The sequence below is a fragment of the Leuciscus leuciscus genome (genome assembly GCF_965113295.1).
Source record: "Leuciscus leuciscus genome assembly, chromosome: 13".
In the NCBI taxonomy this organism is placed as follows: Eukaryota; Metazoa; Chordata; class Actinopteri; order Cypriniformes; family Leuciscidae; genus Leuciscus; species Leuciscus leuciscus.
The window spans coordinates 33549229-33571566 of NC_138737.1; the positions used below are offsets into that span (position 1 = coordinate 33549229).

At 37.9% G+C, this 22338-nt stretch overlaps 1 protein-coding gene across 9 annotated transcripts in view; it reads left to right on the forward strand.

Moving 5' to 3' along the window:
* Nucleotides 1-799: 799 nt before the first annotated feature.
* The window catches only part of aak1a (AP2 associated kinase 1a), a 79638-nt gene continuing 58099 nt past the window's right edge, over nucleotides 800-22338 (forward strand). For 4 of the 9 annotated variants that reach the window (XM_082188684.1, XM_082188686.1, XM_082188683.1 and 1 more), the window contains exon 1: nucleotides 801-1665. In XM_082188684.1, the coding sequence (XP_082044810.1) occupies nucleotides 1512-1665 (154 nt within the window). In that variant the 5' untranslated portion in view covers nucleotides 801-1511. Of the gene's footprint in view, nucleotides 1666-22338 lie in introns of all 9 variants that reach the window. The other 5 variants (XM_082188682.1, XM_082188689.1, XM_082188690.1 and 2 more) reach the window with 2 other exon arrangements.

Here is a 22338-nt window from a genome sequence, read left to right on the forward strand (position 1 = left end):
CATGTCCACTGTAGAGGACACCAGGACTTACAGCATGCTTATCAGGCATTTTGACAAGTGAATAAGGAAAGAAATTATGTAAAATCAATTAATCGCATAGGTCTATAACATAAAAATGTGTGTTTATATAATATATGTGTGTGTGTGTCTGTGTATATACACCTAAAACACATACACATACTGTATATTATATAAACAAACTTTAATGTTAGATGTGATAAATCGGTTTGACAGCACTTCCTATGAAGTAGGCTAATTACTCCCATTATTACACCTTTTTTATTGTAAATGACTCTGGAACACATTAACATGCTAATTAGATTCAATGCATAGAGAATGGGACTACCCATTTAAGGCCATTTTACACACATATTGCATAAAGTAAATATATCAATTCATTCTGTTAGGCTATTTGTTTCATAACATAGTTAAGAATAATTTTTATACAAAGTTTGATTAAAAATTAGCGCGAAACCTAAAACTTGGTAAATTAAAACAACGTTGTTTTTGCCTGCAAGTGTCTTATCGTGCCATTTTATTTTATTAACTGAGTCCTGGTTTCCTCTACAGAGGACAAATATTTTTTTCAAAAACAAAAATTCTCCATTTGTTTTTTATTCTCCGAGTCCAAACAATGTAATGACCATAGACTGTAAAATAAATAAATAGGTAATGACAAAACATTTATTCACAAAAATAATTTTCTGGTTCTACGGATTTAACGATAATGTTGTGGCGCGTGTGTGATGATGCCCTCTAGTGGCTCTTATTGGACACGCACGTGCGCGTCCTCGCTGACGTCAGCGCGTTGTGTTAAACAACATCTACCAGAGAGCGTGACTGACTGTAAACGACCGAGTCCATCCTAACGCGCGGTTTATGCCTGCTCTTTACCTGTGTATGGCCGTTTCTTTTATCTAACCTCGCCAGCAGACAATGATTAAACACTATTATTCACTTTGCTTAGAGAAAACCCCATCGAACCGGCTGTTTCCCTGCGTATACGTTGCACTTCCGGGTTTTCGGGCAAGCGTCAGCTCTGAGGATCAGCTGTGATGATTGAATGAGCAAACGGAGAGGAGAGAGCGACTCCTGAACGCTGTGCTGCCGATAATCGTTGCTGGACACCAAGTGCATAATAACAGACAGCGTGGCAAGAGGACTCGGGGAATAAAGCTGCTTGTTTATGCAGCTGGCAGGAGTGCGTTGGCACTCATCAGATATGTTATTATAAGCTAGTGTTTTAGGTACATAAGTATGAAGGTAATGTGTCAATGGTGACTCATCCTACTGGTCTGATAACCGATTCCTTCTAATGCAGTTGAGTTGTTTAGGATCTCCTAACACTTGATGTCCGCTGAGTCTCGAACTGGACTGTTTTATATTAAGAGATTATCGCGCTTTTCTATAATTTGTGCATCTGTCAATCTTTGTTGGATCTGGGAAACGACACGTACGCGAGAGTCTGGTTGTTTTTCATGATTTAATGAAAGAGTGTTGCCGGTTGGACTATGAAGAAGTTCTTCGATACCCGACGGGAGATGGTGAGCTCGGGGCCCGCGTCAGGAGTCGTCGCGGGGGGCAGCGCGGGGTCCGGCGCGTTCATCGGACGCGTTTACTCCATTGGACGACATCAAGTGACCGTGGAGGAGACTGTAGCAGAGGGTAAGCGACTTTAAGTGACTTTTTGCTTTTCATAAGGACTAATAATGAATCAAATGTGCGTAGGCTACTGGTGATGCTTTTACGGTCCATGTCTATATAAATAAATAACGATGCCTTTTGAATGACTCCGAGCCTCTGTCGTCACTCATGCGTCATCTAAATATTTGCTGACTGCATGTAGTGAGGCGTGCTGTCCCAGCAGAGGAGGTTCAATTTAATATTTAACACCAAAATGAAAATTTGCCAATCATTTACTTACCTTTGTGTTGTTGCAAACCAGTAAGACTTACTTTCTTCCTGGAAGCCAAAAGGAGAAGTTGAGCAGAATGTCGACGCTGCTCTTTTCCAGATAATGAAAGTGGATGGAGACTGGAGATTTCAAGCTCCAAAAGTGACAAAAAGCATCTTAAGACTACCATTAAAGTAACCAAAAATGACTCCTGCACATGTATCACAAATATTCTGATGCCATACGTTATGTGTGAGGAACAGTTTGAAATTTATATCATTATTCACTGAAAAAATATTGCCCCAAGTCAGCATGTATTCAACTGTCAACAGCAGGTTTGACTTTATGCCAAACCTTATTGGCTTTATTGATTTATTTAATCTGCCATGTCTGTGTTTTCACACACCCTCAGTAAAACTTCCAGAGCAAATTACCTTCTGTTTTTGGCTAACTTGATAGTCCTCTGCTTTGAGAAATCTAATCCCATCCAAATGCGAATGTCCATGATTTCTGATGTTGTATGTATTATCCTGATGCTTCTCCTCATGTGTATTTTGACCTACCGTTTGAGCACCAATCTTCAGCATGCTTTCATTTCAATATGGATGGTATCTGATGAAAAAATAACATAATAGTAATAATAAGAGCCAAATTGTGTGACTGCCCAATTTCATATCAGTAGCAGGTAAGATACTTATGTTTCTCTGCTCAATTATATGGGTATATTATAAACAGCTGCCTATAAATTAACGTCATTTTATTTAAATAGGGTTTAATAAATAAATTATGCCCACATCTAGAAAACACACACTCCCACCTCTGTAATACACATGGAGATTTTAGTCCCGTTCGAATCGGTGCATGAAATCACAGACATTGGTTCAAGAATTGTAGCTCAAACTTCGCTTTAACGTTGTTTCAATCCTAGATGACTTTTTGCAAAGAAACACAAAATTTATATACGGTGAGAAATTCCTTTAAAAATGATGGGTTTACCAGGGTTTCTGGAACTTATGCAGCCCCAATATTGTGGTAATGGAACTGCGTGGAAAGTTCTGAATTCTCTGGATGCATTACATGAGTCATCAGCTTTAAGTCTCTTAAGCAGATTTGAAGAAGTCATTCCCCCTGCTGATGCACTGAGATCTTAGCAGACGAGTCCTGATAGGGTGTCGTATCAGGAACTCAAAACTGGTTATGAAATTTCAAGCTACATCTTAGAGTTACAAATGATGAACTGTCCTCCAACTCAACATGTAAATGCAGACGATATAATGAAGACTGAGAGAGAGAACCGGCTGTCATGTGTTCATGTCATGACCTCAGTGCATAGAGAATTCTGAACGCCTTACGCAAGCCATTTCTGTTATTGCCTGTGAGCACATTTGGAGTCACTGTGTCTCATGGGAGATCGGAGACATTCTGCCATTTAAAAAAAAAAAAAAAGTCTACAACCTAGTGAGAATTTTGTATTTGATAATTCAGTATTGGACATTTTGCCACAGAATATGTTGCATTGGAGACGCATGCGTTGTAATGTCCTCCTCAGACCCTTGCTCTTTATAATCTTTGTCAACCTGGTATTTTCTCACAAACTTTGAACTGCTGCTTCTGTGTGTCTCAACAAAACAGGGCTTGGCTTTATAATCTGGGGTTGATTTTGTCTTTCATTCCAGTGCCATTACAGTCAAGCATATTTTGTATACATTTGAAAGTCCCATTGTAGTAAAAAAAAAAAAAAAAAAAATTCTTTGTAAAAAACATTTGTCATGCCTTAAAATAGCTTGAATGTAACTCTACACCCTTGCCTCATTTAGTATACACGGTTCTATGAATATGCAAATTAGCCCTGCTTCCACGCACTCACTCCAGCTCAGAGATCCACTTGTTGATGATCACACGTTGACCTGATTGGTTAAAAGGTAGTTTGTGACGTCAGAAACACCAGCGATTTCAAACCGCGTTTTTGAGACTTTTGTCTTTGGTTCACTGCAGTTTTAAGGAGAAATACTCAGCAATGGTGTCGACTTATGAATTTGCACATGGTTTGTCTTAAGGCATATTAAAAACACCACATGTACATTTAAACAACATTAAAGGGTTAGTTCACCCAAAAATGAAAATTCTGTCAGTAATTACTCACCCTCAAGGTCAACCCCGTAAGACCTTCGTTCATCTTCGGAACACAAATTAAGATATTTTTGATTAGATCTGAGAGCTGTCTCACTCTTCCATAGGCTTCTAAGACATTATAACTTGCTGGCCCAGAAAATGCATTAAAGACATCGTTAATATATTCCAAGTGACTACAGTGGCTCAATCTTAAGTTTATAAAGCGACGAGAATACTTTTTGTGCGCAAAAAAAACTAAAATAACGACTTTATTCCACTATTCATTTCCTTCTCTCTGGGCCTCGAGTGAGTTCACGCAGTGTTTTAGCGCAGTGCGTCTGTGTTGCACGTCACACGTAGGCTCACTATTGGCCGACGCTGGTCATGTGCGTGATGCGTGTGATGTACAACACAGAAGCGCTGCGCTAAAACACTACGTGAAAAAACTCGAGGCCCAGAGACAAGGAAATGAATAGTGGAATAAAGTTGTTCTTTTTATTTTTTTTTGCACACAAAAAGTATTCTCGTCGCTTTATAAACTTAAGATTGAGCCACTGTAGTCACTTGGACTATATTAACGATGTCTTTAATGCATTTTCTGGACCAGCAAGTTATAATGTCTTAGAAGCCTATGGAGGAGTGAGACAGCACTCAGATTTAATCAAAAATATCTTAATTTGTGTTCCGAAGATGAACGAAGGTCTTACGGGGTTGACCTTGAGGGTGAGTAATTACTGACAGAATTTTCATTTTTGGGTGAACTAACCCTTTAAAAGCTTGATTTTTTTAAAGTAGATTACATTTACTTTATAGTTCACTTGTCACACCATACCTAACGTATGGTATTGAAATATGGGGAAATACATATAAAACTAGAACCAATCCAATTTTCCTATTACAAAAGAAGGTTATCAGATTAATTAATTATGCACCTTACAATTCACCAAGTAATTCACTGTTTCTTCAATCAAAAATTTTGAAGTTTTATGACTTAGTTGATTTGTACACGGCAAAGTTTATTTACCAAGTTAAACATAATAAAATTCCTAAATGCTTGCAAATATTGTTTATCCAGCGAGAAAGTAAATATAATCTCAGAGGATTATGTATATTTAATCAACCACAAGTACATTCTACATTAAGAGAACACTGTTTATCAAATAAAGGAGTTAAATTATGGAATAGTTGCTGTAGAGTTAAAACAAGCCACGTCTATTTTTCAGTTTAAAAATATTTACAAGAGAATAACAATGGAAAAATATTCAACAGAATTAAATAGGCTTGCTTCTGGTGTGGACAATGGTCCATTAATGTGTTAGTTTTATGAACAGATGTTGTCATTAATGTGCTGCATTTATGATTCTAAAGTTAAGGGCAGGCATAATAAGCTTTAGCTTCTGCCTGCACCTGGTCATCTATTGTGTTTCATGTTTCGAATGATTTGTTTGAATGATCTGTAAATGACCAAACCGAAATAAATGAAAATGAATGAAAATTTTTCACCACAGGGGGGCTTGAAAAGTGGATCGGACTGAGCACCAAAACACACTTGTAGCCAGTCAGCAGTAAGGGGCGTATACACTCATGATGGGGGAGGAGAGAGAGCGCAGACATTAGCAGAACGGCTATAGAAAGAGAGAGATGGCAGAGAAAATACAAACGAGGAAAAGGTCAGAGAGGAATATAACTTTAAGAAAGGTTGCAATCAGGCAAGAGGACTCATTAATATCGGAGAGGCTTTCCAGCGCTGGAGAGACCTTAAGGAGCGGGAAGGCCTGAAAACAGACGTTGGTTTTGCTGAATTTGACAGAATTAATATATGCTATCTTTTGCTTGAATATACTTGTCATCTCCGCTTGTTTGTTAATTTACATTATTTTTATTATGAACCTGGAACGTCTAAACCTCCACCGACCAAAGTGTGTCTGAAAGTGAGATAACACTCCTAATATATGGATTTTCATTTGGTTCCCTTTTTAGTTGTCACTAATCCCTTAATCTTGTCACATTTGTATTATATTAGTTATTTGGACTATCGTGTTATGTAGGGAGACGTTCATACAAACGGTGTTTGTTTTTTGGGATGGAAGGGAAGCTTAATGACAATTAGACATTCAACCTGAATTAGTATAGTAACACATTGCTTTCATTTATTGATGACATCATTAATTATCATTGTGTTGGTGATTTCAAATATCAACAGTGTTTACCAGAAATTGCTCACTGCACCTTTAAAGGGATAGTTCACCCATAAATTTAACTTCTGTGATAATTTAGGGCTGTTCACATCAAGAACGATAACTATGAAGATAACTTCAACGATAGCTATATTAGCGTTCACACCAGCGATATTGTTCTGTTAATTCTGAGCACATGCTGTCTGCTGCTTTAGCTCTTAAATCAGGATGGATTCTGATTGGATGTCAGAATTTTTATCGTTCATCAGCTAGAAACGGAAAGGTTTGAAAGTAATTTTAAAAGATATAGTTTCTCTGTACTGTTATCATTATAGTTGTGATGTGGACTGTGCTCTTCCTTTATATTTAGAATGATTCTTAGAACTATATTCATAGCTATCGTCCTTACCCATAAGGACCCATAAGACATTCGTAAGCAGATCATATGAAAACGTACAAATTCGATCATGCTAATTAGCCACCAATTCGCCCAAAACATAAAATAGTTACGAATTGAATTTGTGTTGTAAAAATATCTTGTGTTCCAAAGATAGACACAAGTCTAGGGTTAGAAACAAGAGGGTGAGTAATGGATGACAGAATTGTTATTTTTGAGTCTCTCAAAATGGATTTTTTATTTATTTTTATGTCTTGACTTAGACAAGGATAGTTAATAATAAAAATAAAATGTCATGTGGTGCAAGTTTTAAAAAAACTTGATTTTTGGTTAAAAAAAAGTATTAAAGGTGTAAGGACAATAATACTTTAAACTTGGTGAAGCCGCTTTTCTTAGTCATTAAATTAAAACTTTTTTGAAAACCATATAAAGCCAATGGTAATGCAAGGCATATTTCTTGGAACTTGACAAGTTTTTAAGCCTAGATATAAAAAGTACTCCCTTTTATGATGGACAAATGTTGTTTCTAAATAGCATTTAATAGAAACAAAGCAGAAAATGCACTATTTCAATCACTTGCATTTGTTACAAGGGAGTTTAGGAATCCCAACACAACAGCTGTACTGTGAATGGTTTCAGCTGGCTCCTCTGAAGAACGGCATCCAACCTTGTGCTCATGGCAGTCGGCCACCATAGTATAGTGGCCAGTTATGCTGTCTAAAACATTTTGCCAAGGAAAGACTGTCAAGGTCTAGAGGCTTTGACCTTGAAGCACAGTTCACTATATGTTTGACTTATGCCTAGTCATCCGAATGAGTTCATAAGGCCTTCAGGCGATATATCTCAATGTTGTTAAACCATTACATCACTGCTTCAGTCAGGCTGTCACCTTTCATTCTCTAAAAGACTAACAGGAGGACCATTTGGAGGTTCTTACAAGCATGCATAAACTCACTGTAGGGATAAGAAACTATGCAAGTACAAATGCAGACACAAATGTTTGGGCAAACTATTGGCAGGTGTGTGTGTGGTTCTGCTGCACATTCTTCTCATTCAGGATGCCAGCTATAAACAGATCAACTTGCTCAGCAAGATTCTCAAGACATGCCCAGCTTTGGGATAAATCATAATAAATAATCCATCCCGATCTTATGAGAAAACGCAACTATTTTAATGAAGTGAAATTAATTCATACAAGAGATTTGTACAACAATGTACGATTTTTTGAAAAAACACATGAAACTAAACTTTAAGTGGAGGTAAGCATAAAGTATGAAAATGCATGAATGAAATACACATTTATGTGATTTAGCCGCCAAAGCGTAAACATTTTTGTGAATTGCCATGAGAGTGTGTTGAATATTAAAAGATAAAACCCAACCTCATGTAGGTAATGTAACAAATGTTTTTTACACGACAATATGCTTAAAACGGAGAAGTTTTTCCTTTGAGTTTTTTCGCGTACAGACGACACCATTATCAAAATGATGCCCATTCACATGGATCCGTGAAAATGACTAACGCTGTTTTCTGAACGCGTAATACACATGTGCATGACGTCATCGTCTTCAGAGATCTGCGTTTTAGTTTTTTTACAGGGTGACCGTTTTAAAAAACCCGTTTTCAAAATGTTGTTTTTTCAGGCGCCCAAAACGCAGTTTTCGTGTAAATGAACGGACAAAACGCATAAAAAGTTACACTTTTTAGTTGAAAACGGTGTCGTGTAAACAGCCCCTAGTTTACAAGGTGGTGATTTCTTATGAATTCGTACAGTGTGAATCATAAATATGAAGAAAAGTAAGCATGAAGGTCCTCCCCTAAACACGACCGCCAGTGCGGCATAAGCACATCGTATGAAAACGAATGAATGAAATCAACTTCTCAAAAACTTGAATGAATAATATGATATTTGTTGATAAAAGTAATATATATTTAAATACTTTTTTGATAATAATGATTAAGATCAATCAGGTTGACTATTTTATTACTTTTAAGTTGGTTACTCCACATGACATTTCTTAAACTCATCTTGGAAATCATATACAGTTAATGTGTCAAACCATCAGTGGGGCATAAGCAGATTGTACGGAAACGTACAAATGAATATAAGTGTAAAAATAGTTTCGAATTGAGAGCATGTTAATAATCCATTGGTAAGTTAAGTGTAAACACCGTGACTCTGTGGTCTAAACATTGGATAGTTGACCCAAAATAAAAAAATTGTCATCATACACTCACCCTTGTACGGAGCCCCTGAGGGGACCTGTGAAAAAAAAAAAAAAATAGGACTTTCGCGTGCGCACGAGAAACTATCGCGTGGGCACGAGAAACTATCGCGTGCGCACGAGAAACTTTCGCGTGGGCACGAGAAACTATCGCGTGCGCACGAGAAACTATCGCGTGGGCACGAGAAACTTTCGCGTGGGCACGAGAAACTATCGCGTGCGCACGAGAAACTATCGCGTGGGCACGAGAAACTTTCGCGTGGGCACGAGAAACTATCGCGTGGGCACGAGAAACTTTCGGTTTGCGTTATAGCGTCATTAATACAAATGTGGAAATATGGATGATGTATATATCATTTATGTTGTTGTTTGACATGTTTTGAAGTGTATATTTTAGCAAAAATCTCAAGCAAGGTGCTATTAAAGACAAGACTTAGAGGCATATTTTAGTCACAATTCAAATAATTGTATTAAATGTGAATATACTTTGAATAAACTTTGTAGGCTATTTGTATGTGTATTGATAAAAAATAAACAACAGGCTAATAATCTTCTGCTACTGAGATGAAGGAAACATTTTTTTAAAGAAGTAAAGTTCACAAGATTGCTATTTATCTTGACCAAACTGTTCCTTCATCAGCTCTTCCTCAGTTCCGCACTGCAGAATAAAATAGTCATCCTCTGCTGCAGTTGTACGGATTCTTAACGCATTTATTGCAACTACATTTCATCTTTTTCTCATCAAACAACCAGACTAACGAATGGTTCGACACAACCCGTACCTAAGAGCCTAGACAGGTCTTTCTTCTGTATAGATATACTGTATACAGGGTAAATGACGACTGTTGGCCTACCATGGTCGCCCTCGTCCAGTAAGTTTTAAATAATAATAATAATAATAAATTAAGATATAAATCAATATAATTCGTTGTAAATTAAATTTAAACAATAGCTACAAAAAGGTAATAATTGACTATATAGTCCTAACGTTCATGCATGAACTGCCATTCAGACTTACTAACAACCAGAGAACAGAGAACATCAGAGATATTAAAATACATACTCTTCTGAGTTTTATGATGTAGGCCTTTTTTTATTAAAATGTATCGGCCTATAATTTATATCTCAAGGATGCGAGCTTGTGCGTGGCGCACTCAGTCATGTTGAGAGGGAAACACGCATTAGGCCTATATTATTAGGCTAGTATATTCAGAAATAGTGTAAAAGACCTGTAAATAAAATACAACATTAACATTATAAACACTATTAATAACATATAGGCTATGCGTATTTTACTTCCCCATAGCCAAATCCTTAAATGAATGGAATCAGAAAACAACAAGAAATGAAAAATAAGTAACCACTTATAATAATAATAATAATAATAATAAATGCATAGTAGTCTATAAAAATAGCCCATTGTGCCCTTTATTACAAACAACTTTTAGCCTATTTTAAACGCCAAGCCTAGACGAATTTATTTGAATCGAAACTGAAACGAAACTGAAACTCTACCGCAAAGTTGGGTTCGCGCATCTTTCGTTCGGTCCAAAGTTTAATACTGAACAGGAATTAATAATCATTTAATAATGAACCGGCTGTGATGTCAAGTTAATGTCAGAAGTGAACCGATGTTGTTAATATCGCGATTCGCCGGCGCCATCACTTGAATTTGTTCCTCAGTTGGGGAAATAACTTTATCGTTTCATACTCTGTCATTCGAAACAGTAAAATGTATATTTTTATTTGTGTAGCCTACATTCAAAATGACTACAAAATGTCATGCCTTTGAAAAAGAAAGAAAACAACATGATGCGGACGTGTAGAACTTTATCCAAGAGCTGTTGTAAAGCCTAGCCTATAAACAATCTGTTACAGTAATTTTCTATTATATGCAAAAGCTGCAACCAAATTGTTAAAAGCGCTATATAAATGAAGGCGACTTCACCTGACCTGACTAGAAATCGAAAAAAGAATGATGACAAAGAAAGCTGATGACTGTTCAATGAACATTCTGCAAAACATTTTTGTGTTCACAGAAGAAAGTCTGAAAAAGACAATGTTTTAAATTTATATATATATATATATAAAATATACATTTTAGATAAAGGTTTTTTTTTTTATTATTCAAACTTCAATTAGTGTAATTGAATCAGTGTGTCTTTCGTTCAGTATAGTTTTTTATTTGATTTAATATTTAAAGTAGAAAATTAGAAAAGAGTTCCTTTTTCGTTTTATAAACAATATTTCTAAAACGTTTTTCGTTCTGATGTAGAAAATTTAATAAACAGCTTGAATTGTTCGATTTCTAGTCAGGTCAGGTGAAGTCGCCTTCATTTATATAGCGCTTTTAACAATTTGGTTGCAGCTTTTGCATATAATAGAACATTACTGTAACATATTGTTTAGGCTTTACAGCAGCTCTTGGATAAAGTTCTACACGTCCGCATCATGTTGTTTTCTTTCTTTTTCAAAGGCATGACATTTTGTAGTCATTTTGAATGTAGGCTACACAAATAAAAATATACATTTTACTGTTTCGAATGACAGAGTATGAAACGATAAAGTTATTTCCCCAACTGAGGAACAAATTCAAGTGATGGCGCCGGCGAATCGCGATATTAACAACATCGGTTCACTTCTGACATTAACTTGACATCACAGCCGGTTCATTATTAAATGATTATTAATTCCTGTTCAGTATTAAACTTTGGACCGAACGAAAGATGCGCGAACCCAACTTTGCGGTAGAGTTTCAGTTTCGTTTCAGTTTCGATTCAAATAAATTCGTTTAGGCTTGGCGTTTAAAATAGGCTAAAAGTTGTTTGTAATAAAGGGCACAATGGGCTATTTTTATAGACTACTATGCATTTATTATTATTATTATTATTATTATTATTATTATAAGTGGTTACTTATTTTTCATTTCTTGTTGTTTTCTGATTCCATTCATTTAAGGATTTGGCTATGGGGAAGTAAAATACGCATAGCCTATATGTTATTAATAGTGTTTATAATGTTAATGTTGTATTTTATTTACAGGTCTTTTACACTATTTCTGAATATACTAGCCTAATAATATAATGCGTGTTTCCCTCTCAACATGACTGAGTGCGCCACGCACAAGCTCGCATCCTTGAGATATAAATTATAGGCCGATACATTTTAATAAAAAAAGGCCTACATCATAAAACTCAGAAGAGTATGTATTTTAATATCTCTGATGTTCTCTGTTCTCTGGTTGTTAGTAAGTCTGAATGGCAGTTCATGCATGAACGTTAGGACTATACAGTCAATTATTACCTTTTTGTAGCTATTGTTTAAATTTAATTTACAACGAATTATATTGATTTATATCTTAATTTATTATTATTATTATTATTTAAAACTTACTGGACGAGGGCGACCATGGTAGGCCAACAGTCGTCATTTACCCTGTATACAGTATATCTATACAGAAGAAAGACCTGTCTAGGCTCTTAGGTACGGGTTGTGTCGAACCATTCGTTAGTCTGGTTGTTTGATGAGAAAAAGATGAAATGTAGTTGCAATAAATGCGTTAAGAATCCGTACAACTGCAGCAGAGGATGACTATTTTATTCTGCAGTGCGGAACTGAGGAAGAGCTGATGAAGGAACAGTTTGGTCAAGATAAATAGCAATCTTGTGAACTTTACTTCTTTAAAAAAATGTTTCCTTCATCTCAGTAGCAGAAGATTATTAGCCTGTTGTTTATTTTTTATCAATACACATACAAATAGCCTACAAAGTTTATTCAAAGTATATTCACATTTAATACAATTATTTGAATTGTGACTAAAATATGCCTCTAAGTCTTGTCTTTAATAGCACCTTGCTTGAGATTTTTGCTAAAATATACACTTCAAAACATGTCAAACAACAACATAAATGATATATACATCATCCATATTTCCACATTTGTATTAATGACGCTATAACGCAAACCGAAAGTTTCTCGTGCCCACGCGATAGTTTCTCGTGCCCACGCGAAAGTTTCTCGTGCCCACGCGAAAGTTTCTCGTGCCCACGCGATAGTTTCTCGTGCGCACGCGATAGTTTCTCGTGCGCACGCGATAGTTTCTCGTGCCCACGCGAAAGTTTCTCGTGCGCACGCGATAGTTTCTCGTGCCCACGCGATAGTTTCTCGTGCGCACGCGAAAGTCCTATTTTTTTTTTTTTTTCACAGGTCCCCTCAGGGGCTCCGTACCCTTGCAGTCAAAACTTGCATGCACTAAAAAAACAAAAAACAAAACGTGAATCAGTTAAATATAGTATTTAGGAGATAATTGTCCAGTCAACAGATTTGACTGCAGGCTCATTTTAGAGTCATTACCCACAAAGCTGTAAAGTCTGCAATGATGCTTGACTTCAACAGCTTCATTATGGTAAGCTCAGCGGTTAAGTGTTTATGAACTATAAAAGTGTATTGAAGCAAATTGGATTAACACACTGAAGACATTGAAATGAAGACCTAGCGCATTTAATTACATAACACTGAGAGGTTGTGTGTATGACTGAGCGAATGCTTCGTGTGTTACATGATCTTTACTGCAGGCAGATCTGAATTTAAACCGGATGGCTGAATGTCAACAGCTGTGAGTGTCACCCATGACACATGGGCTAGTTCGGAGACAGTTGTTACAGGAATTTGCATTTTTGTGACCTTAGGAATGTTTGTGGCTTAAATGTAAATGGGTTATTTGTGTGCGCCACACTACCAAAGAGGGCATACACATGCGCGGGGCATGTTCCGATCGTTATACAATCTGCTGTCTTTGAAAGAATGCAGTATGCAGCTGTTATACTGTGCACAATATGCAAATGACACATAATGCATAATGTGAACGATCTTCTGTTTATATTGAGATGATCAACTGAGAAGAATAAACCAAAAGCCATTTCATCTGCAATTTCCTTTTCATGATTTGATCCTTCTGCCACAAGTTACAAAATAACACATAAATAGGCAAAATAGATATATTTATTTCCAAAATAACTAAACAGTGCTTACTTAAACGTCATAATGTCAGTCAATTCTATTTAGATCTAGAATCGCTACATCCCAAATAATATAATATTTGTCCTGACTAGTATTCAAAATTAGAATTAATGTGTCCCAAATTGTAGTATGAACTGAGAATCCCAAAGGTACCCGGATGGTCTACTATTTCTGGTGAAAATTTGAAATCCAGATCCATGAACACTCTGAGGCCCAGTTTACACTTGGTATTAAGATGCGTTTTGGTCGATCCCATCACAAGTGGACGACGTCAAATACAGGTGTAAATGGGGTCTAAAATGTTTTGAGCTTGTCCACTTTTCCACCACTTCCAGAGTTAGTCGAAAACGCATTCGACCGGATTGCTTTTGTAGTGTAAACGCTCATGTGGTTGAATGTGTTCAAACAGCCACAAAAGATTGTCTACTTTCCGCCTGCTGACTTAACGCGTAAACATTATGGGAAGCACACTAGCCAAGCGGGATTTAAACTTTGTCGGCTGAAGACCCAAATTTGGTTTGAAGATGAAAAATGTACCAAGCACAATGTTCTCTCACCATTCCTGATTTCTAACACACACTCACAGCGTCAGTGTGATCTTGAAACTAAAGTTGATGCTCTCCTTATGTTTTTCCGTCGTCTCTGGGTGAAAACTTATTTTGTCCATAGATCGAAAGATCAGAAAAAAACTTTAATTTACCCGCCCATAGACCCTCCCCTCTAAGACATCAGGACAGAAGTGGTTGACAAAAGAGACAAATTAAAACACCAGGTGTAAACGGGTATGTGTCTCCTTCATCTACTTGTGATCCGATCGACCAAAACGCATCCTAATACCAGCTGTAAACAAGGCTTAAAAGCTAATATTCCACACAATTCATTGAGGGTGGATTTGGTTCAGAACTACAAAAATGAATATAAAGTCTTAAAAACTACAAAAATGGTGACTGGTTTTAAACCTTAAGTAAGGCTTTGGTAAAAGTTTATCTGTGTTATATTTAATCTGCAACAACATTGTAAACTTTTACATTTGGATATAATGAGATGACATTATTCTACTCACCCTTCAACCATCGAACATTAAAAGGAAATTTAAAAGTGTAAAAGCATTAACAAATTACTACAACAGACCATGAATAACACCCGATTATTTCCGCAGCAATATTAAGGACGTGTTAAATATCACTGTAGGAATATATGTCACTTAGCCTTAATCAAAAATGTTCTTTAACTGGAACATTGAGTGATAATTCAAAATTATTTCTGTCATTGTTACAGACAGTACATATTCTGTTTACCTGCATTAGAAGCATTCCTGTAAACACTGCTAATAGAGATTAGAAGTGAATAGTGAGACAGTTACATTAAAAGCATCCGTTTGAAAACAAACCTGGAAAGAGACGTGAGGATTTGGGGAGAAAAGCAAGAGATTCTTGGTGCATTCCAGTGAATTATTAATGGGATATATCGTAAATTAAATTGGGAAAGCAGACCACAAATGCGCAGTATAGCTATGCTGTCCTTTTTTTATACCGTTTATAATTAATCAGGAGGAAATGAAAGCAGCGACTGAAAAGAGCTCCTGCCAAAGATATTCTTCATATACCATGTCACATTAAAATACCAAATGTTATGTTATTCTCTTGAAGTCTGAACATGAGAACTTAAAGGAAATTGTACTGTTCATTCAGTCAAACTGACAGATAAGGATTATTTATAATCAAAAAGTATGTACTTGCATACTTTTATGCAAGTACCAAATGTCTTGGTTCAGTTTGAAGCTCTGAGGTCATCATTGGTGTTTTTGTCATTGAGTAAACATCAGACTGCCTCTAGGAGAGAGCGTCTTTGCCTCATTCTGATTGTTCAGTGTGTGTGTGTGAATAATAGATGATCAGCAACTGACTTATTCATTAATGTTTCTAATGGCTGCCATCTGTCGGCCCTCAGCTGTCATGCTCATTGTGTTCTGGTGTGTTTGTTTCAGACTGTATTAGTGGTACTGTTGGTTTTATAGGGTTAGTCTTTTAGTCGTATTTTGTCTAGCCTGGGTTTAGTCTTTCTTAAAGGAGTAGTCCACTGGATGAATTAGTTTCCCATTTCCCATATTATACTGGTAAATTATAAACCATAAAATTACCAGATTGACTTATCCTGTAAATACAGCATATGCTATTCACATAATCTTTTTACAGTTAAGATATCTCTCGCACACCAGCACCAAAATACCAGTAAGCACTTGTGATTTCATTTGAGGTCTGATTCTATTGAAACGTTTTCCGCTGTTTGGGGGTCATTTCTTGGACATTTGGACAAGTTAACCGCTCAGTCGGCCCCCAGTGACCTCTCTAAGGCTTAAAGGGATATTTCACCGCTGGAAAGATGAATGTGTATTTAAATTGGGTCATTTATGTAGTCGAAATGTGAAATTATTTTAGAAGTTGGTGCCTTCTAGACTGAGAAAAGCCAGAAAATGTATTTTTGGCTCTTGTGGATGAAAGACAACAACTCCCAGAATGCACTTGCTTCGCTGCCCTTCGAGGCCACTCCCAAGCCACACCTTCCGGTTACAGAGGGCAGTATCGGAAGAAATTATACAACTAGGCTACTAGTTGACTCAAAACTGAAAAGACGCCGTTTTATCGTGAGATCGCATCCCCTATGGGCGGGTTGAAAACATGCGGAACGAGCTCTTCCCACTGGCTGGAGTCTCTCGCCTCTGGCCTAAACAGCCTCAGATGACGCTAAATGACGTCTTTTTGCGTCATTGGAGGTTTTTTTCCAGACACACAATACAGAAATCTCTCGTCTCTGGGGGACATGAGGGAGGGAAGCACGGTCATTCGAAAATACTAACAGGTTTCTACTGATACAAAGCTTAATGCTAATCGGTGAAGTATCCCTTTAAGCTGCACATCCCTTCTGGGCACCTTGACTGTTAATCAGCTTTTTACTATTGCACTTTTTTATATATTGGACCAATTTTATTTATTTTTTCTTCTTATATTTCTTGTGTGTGTGTGTGTAGGCCGAGCCAGTGTTGTTTGTTCTGTGTTTTAACTTTAAAAATCCTTAAAGTATAAAAATAAAATAAAAAAAACTTGTGATTTCAACCATCAAAAATGACCGTTAAACAATTATTATCATTATTTTATAGTCATGTTGATATAGAATGACAATTTTTTACCCCAAATCGTGCAGCTTTTTTTATGAAGTATGAACCTCAACTAACTTGCACAGAGAGACTCTCTTCAGAATGTTTAGTCGCTGTGAAATTAGTTGAAAGAGAAAAATGTAGAAGACAGCTACGCTAAGGCCATGTGTCCCATCAAAGCATTTATTTTTCCAATTGTTTTCAATCGGAGTGCTGCGTTTTTAAAATGGCAGCAGCGTAACAAGGCGCTGCGTGACTATTTCATGCTGAGCACTAAACGCTTTTAACCGGTCGCCGAGACTTGAAGAATGTTCAACTTTGGGTAAAACACAGCGCTCATCACTGTCACTTTTTACCCAGCCGTCCAATCACAGTGGAGGAGGGGCGGGACAAATACCACAATGACCAACTGTCACATTCTGCTTGTACGCAAGAAGCAAGTCCTTTCATCCAAACACTAGTGCCACTGGTCTCAAGCAGCAAGGTGTTTTCAGAAGAGCGCTGGCCAAAAAAGCTTTGGTGGACACACTCCCCAAAGTAAAATACAGTGCTCCTAGTGGCAACGCTGAGAATGCAACACTTTTGTGTTTTGAATTGAGTCATAAATCAAGCTAGTGTAGCTATAGAAGCTTTTGCTTTCTCTTAGTTGTATGTTTGAGGATTTCAGAGTACTGAAGGTTCAGTAGAATCTACGCAAGGTTTTTTATAATGGTTGGCTCGGTGCTACACATGCAGGTCTACAGTGTTTTGGTGGGAAGTGTGTGAGTTGATGCCGAACGGATGAGTCATAGTTCTGCTGCCGGTTCTGCCTGCCTCGACCTCCTGCGAGGAGATTTCTCACACACACAAGAAGGACGATAGGAAATGAGAGATGGAGAGTGAAAGGAAGCGATACCTCCTCTCCAACAAAGCTGTTTAAATTTAGCACAGTCCTGAGTCACTGTCTATGTGTGCTTTATGTTTGTGCGTATCTGTTTGTATTGTTTCTGTCCTGCTTGATTAACTTCCATTAAGTGAAAGGTGAAGACGGCCGATGTAGTTTCTGCGACACTAATGGCACCTTGCGGAATTGCAAAAATAAAGCATATTTTCAGACAACCTTGCAACTCAAACATCATAAACACAGCTCTTAAGGCCCCGATAAACTTCAACCGAAATCAAAGAACAAACTGCAGTAACTTCATTTCAAACAAAATCAGGCCAAAACGAAGTTCGTTTTCGAGTCCGCTTTGGGAGTTACCAAAAATTACCCAAAAAACAAACAAAATTGTACTTCTGATGAAATGAGACAATGTTTTTCATGTTTAAAGGTACAATATGTAAGAATTTTGCATTAAAATATCCCAAAATCTCAAGGCCAGTGTTATATATTTTGGTAAGTTGATTACTTACAATATCCCAAATGTTTCCAACTATTTTTAAATCGTGAGAAAATTGCGATTTTAACCAAGGAAACGGGGCGTTAGAGCAGGGGGGAGCTGGGAGTCGCCAGTCAATTGCGTCATATCCGCGTTACCCTCGGTTTCCGCTCGTACTGCGTGGAGTCCTGGACAAATGCGGAAGTTGTAGTTGTAGCGTCTATCAAGCTACAAACTTTAGCTTGTTTCTTGCAGTCGTTATGGTACACAATTATTCTTTACCGATTGCAGCTGGTTCTGTCGACAAAGCATGCTTAATTTTATATTTTCCAAATGTAGCATTCGGTAATAGTTATGTTTATGTAAGGAAAGTATTATTGCTTTAGATTTGTGTTTAGTTTATTGACATTGTTTATCACGTCTGGTGTTTATGGCCATGTAAATAAACATAGCATGTGTTATACATAAAGATTAATCAGTATTTTGGCAAATGATGTGGGCATGTTCGAATGTACTTTTACAACAATTGTTTAGAACATGTAAAACTGCACAGCGTTATCACAACAATGAATTCAACAAATACAGTAACATCTATGAAGTATTAAACCTTACTTTTCTTGCGGTTAATTCATTTTAATGAAATAAAAGTGTGATGAGGTTTAAGAGTCAGGAAGGAAGAAAGAAGACAGGGGTCGGTGTGACTGGGACTCGTACTTTATTAAAATAAAGCAAAACAAACAAAAGCCGCGCACAACGCGCATTCACTGTGGCAACCGCGATGGCACAAAACAGTTAAAAAATGAGAGCTCGGATCCACCGGTTTTCTTCCTCTGCGTCCAATTTTCTCTCCAGTCTCTCTCTCGTTCCAGCGCGGCTTATAAGCGGTCTCTCCACGCCAATAATACTGCAATAAGACACAGGTGCATTTGCACTTGACCTACTTGCTCGTCTCTTTTCTCTCCCATCACAGACCATGCTGAACCACGCCCCCCTCGCCACAAAAAGCATGTCATTAAACGCAACATTTATAAAAATAGAACTTAGCCTCATCCATGAACATGAATTTTCGATTCCCGTCTGACTGATTTAACATCCACGGTGGAGTTTAAAACGACAGTTCCCATCATTCCACGCTCCTTCACATCGTCATCAAGCTACGCCGTTGTTGTTGTTTGGAATGTAGCGCCCTCTAGCGGCAAAAATTCTTGCATATTGTACCTTTAATACGGCAAAGCTGCTTGATTTTAAGCAATCTATTGAATAAAGTGCTATAAAAATAAACGTGACTTTACTACAATGCCTCTTCTGCCCTCGGTTGAGTGTGTGTCTACTCAGCCTATGCAGCGAGCTAAACATGCAGTAAAGAAGGTGGTTCCAGGAACGACAAGACACAGTTTTCCTCTTAAGTGTCTTTACTGAAGACCTCTCTCTTTTCTGACCTTTTTTGTAAAACTGTGAACATACAAACAAATTGTATAGATGCAAATATTAATACTGCAAGTGACGAGAATTCAAAATAAGAATCACAAAATTACAATTTACAAATAATTCAGGTTGTATCGTATGCCACCATGTGGTAGCAGAATATACTGCAGCTAATTACAGTTTCAGAGCACACGTTTATAGGCAATGCAAAACTGTTCAACATATCTGTGATCCCAACATTTTTTACTGATAACTGTAGAATAAAGCTGTAGATTTATTTATCTTCTCACTATTCTGCAAAAGTATAACAGCTCTTACTCTTTAATTAACAAACTCAACAAGCCTTGGTTCAAAGCTACACTGAAACCCAAAACCTCTGATTTTACATTTATAACCTGTATGTACAACCTGACGATCTGGATAGTGAGAAAAAAGTGCTAACATAGGCTTATATATGATATTGTGCATCCACATACACCCACATGGAAGCTAGCAACATTAATTAGACTTAGATCACAAACAACTTTTGTTAGTAAGAATTAAAATAACCTCTTAAAGAATGAGAACAATATCGACAACTAATTACTTACAGATTATGGCATATCAACACCTCTGGACATTCTCACCGCGTGTGACAAACTTTTTTGCCTGCCCCCTCAACACTGAGCGCCGTCTCGTGCACGCAATGTAAAACAGAAGAAGAACCCCAAAACTCTAAAAGAGATACTGACCCCTAGTGGGAAAATAAAGAAATGCACTAGATAATTAATGCAATACTATTGAAACATAGAGGGACAGAACACTCCCCGCCTGGCATCTGTAGAATGTCATCCATAACTAGCATAGCAAAGTACCCGATTCTAAGCACTGTCCTTAGACACCAATAATACAACCTCACTTATAGGTCTTACGTAGCATCGGAGTTCACCCTTGCGGAAAATCTTAACCTCTATTTTCCTGACAAGTCCATCCTCGCTTGGGAAGATTTTGGTTATGAGTCCAAGTGGCCAGTTGTTCCTATGTTCAAGTGCCTCCTTTAGCAGAACAACATCTCCTGTTTGTAGATTTGGCTTTACAGTTTTCCATTTTCGGCGGTTCTGAAGTCCTGAGATATATTCCCTTTGCCATCGGCTCCAGAAAACATCGGCAAGGTATTGTACGCGTCTCCATTGTGCTTTGAAAAGATCCCTGCTTTCAAACTGACCTGGAGGGACTGGTGGGGTTGCCACCTTTTGTGTAAGTAGCATGGCAGGGGTAAGAATGGCTGGGTTTTCTGGATCTGTGGAAACTGCTGTGAGCGGACGTGCATTCACTATAGCAGTGACTTCAGCCATTAATGTCACTAAAATCTCATGAGTCAGTTTTGCATTTTTATGTTCCAGGAGCATTGCATCGAGGATTTTGCGTGTGACCCCAATCATGCGCTCCCAGGAGCCACCCATATGCGATGCATGTGGGGGGTTAAAATGCCATTTGCAGCCTGAGACTTTGAGAAAGCTGTGAAGTTTGTCATTGTGACAGCCCTGTTTGTCTATTTGGAGTTCTTTGCAGGCGCTCACAAAATTCGTCCCACAATCGGATCTAAGAAGTTTGACTGCACCCCTGATGGCAAAGAAACGACGCAGGGCATTGATGAATGATGATGTGTCCATTGATTCTATTGTTTCAATATGAATGGCGCGTGTGCTCATACAGGTAAATATGACTGCCCATCGCTTAGCATCCGACTGCCCCCCACGTGTTTTTCTGACCATGACAGGCCAGGGGCCAAACACATCGAGGCCTACATGCGTGAACGGAGGGTCCGTGGACAACCTGTCCTCTGGTAGCTCAGCCATGATCTGTTCCTGTTGTCTACCCCTTAGTTTACGGCATGTGACGCAGTTGAATATCACTCTGCTTATAGCTCTTTTGCCTCCCACAATCCAAAAACCTGCAGACCTGACTGCTCCTTCAGTAAAATGTCTACCCTGATGACATACTTTCTCGTGGAAGTGTTTTATAATGAGCTGGGCAAGGTGGTGCTTTCCAGGGATGATTATGGGATTTGTTTCGTCCGATGTTAACTGTGCACGTTTTAGTCTCCCACCCACTCTGAGGATCCCATTATCGTCGACCATAGGGCTTAGCTTGCTAAGTGGGCTTGAGTTTTTTAGAGGGAGACCTTTTTCAAGTTGTCTTATGTCCTCTGCATAAACTTCTCTTTGAACAGTGTGAATGATAGTGCTCTTTGCTAGGTCGAGCTGTTTTTCAGCTAAATGTTCATTACAGCTGTGCCAGCCATGACAGGGGCTCTCTATGTTCGGCTTGAATGACTGGGCAATGTGTTGGAGTTTGGATATAGCTTTAAGTAGTACATTCCAATTTGAAAACCTTTCAAATCTGACACTACTAAGTCTATCCTCTGAGAGAGTGGTGGCACAAGTAGTGACCTCAGGTCGCAGTTCCTTGTCAGTCTCTGGGTCTACAAGATCAAACAACTCCGCCTGTGCTTGACTTTCTCCTGAACTGGAAAGGAAAGCGGGTCCACTGATCCATGTGGAGTTAGAGAGCTGCTCAGCGGGTAGTGCTCGTGTG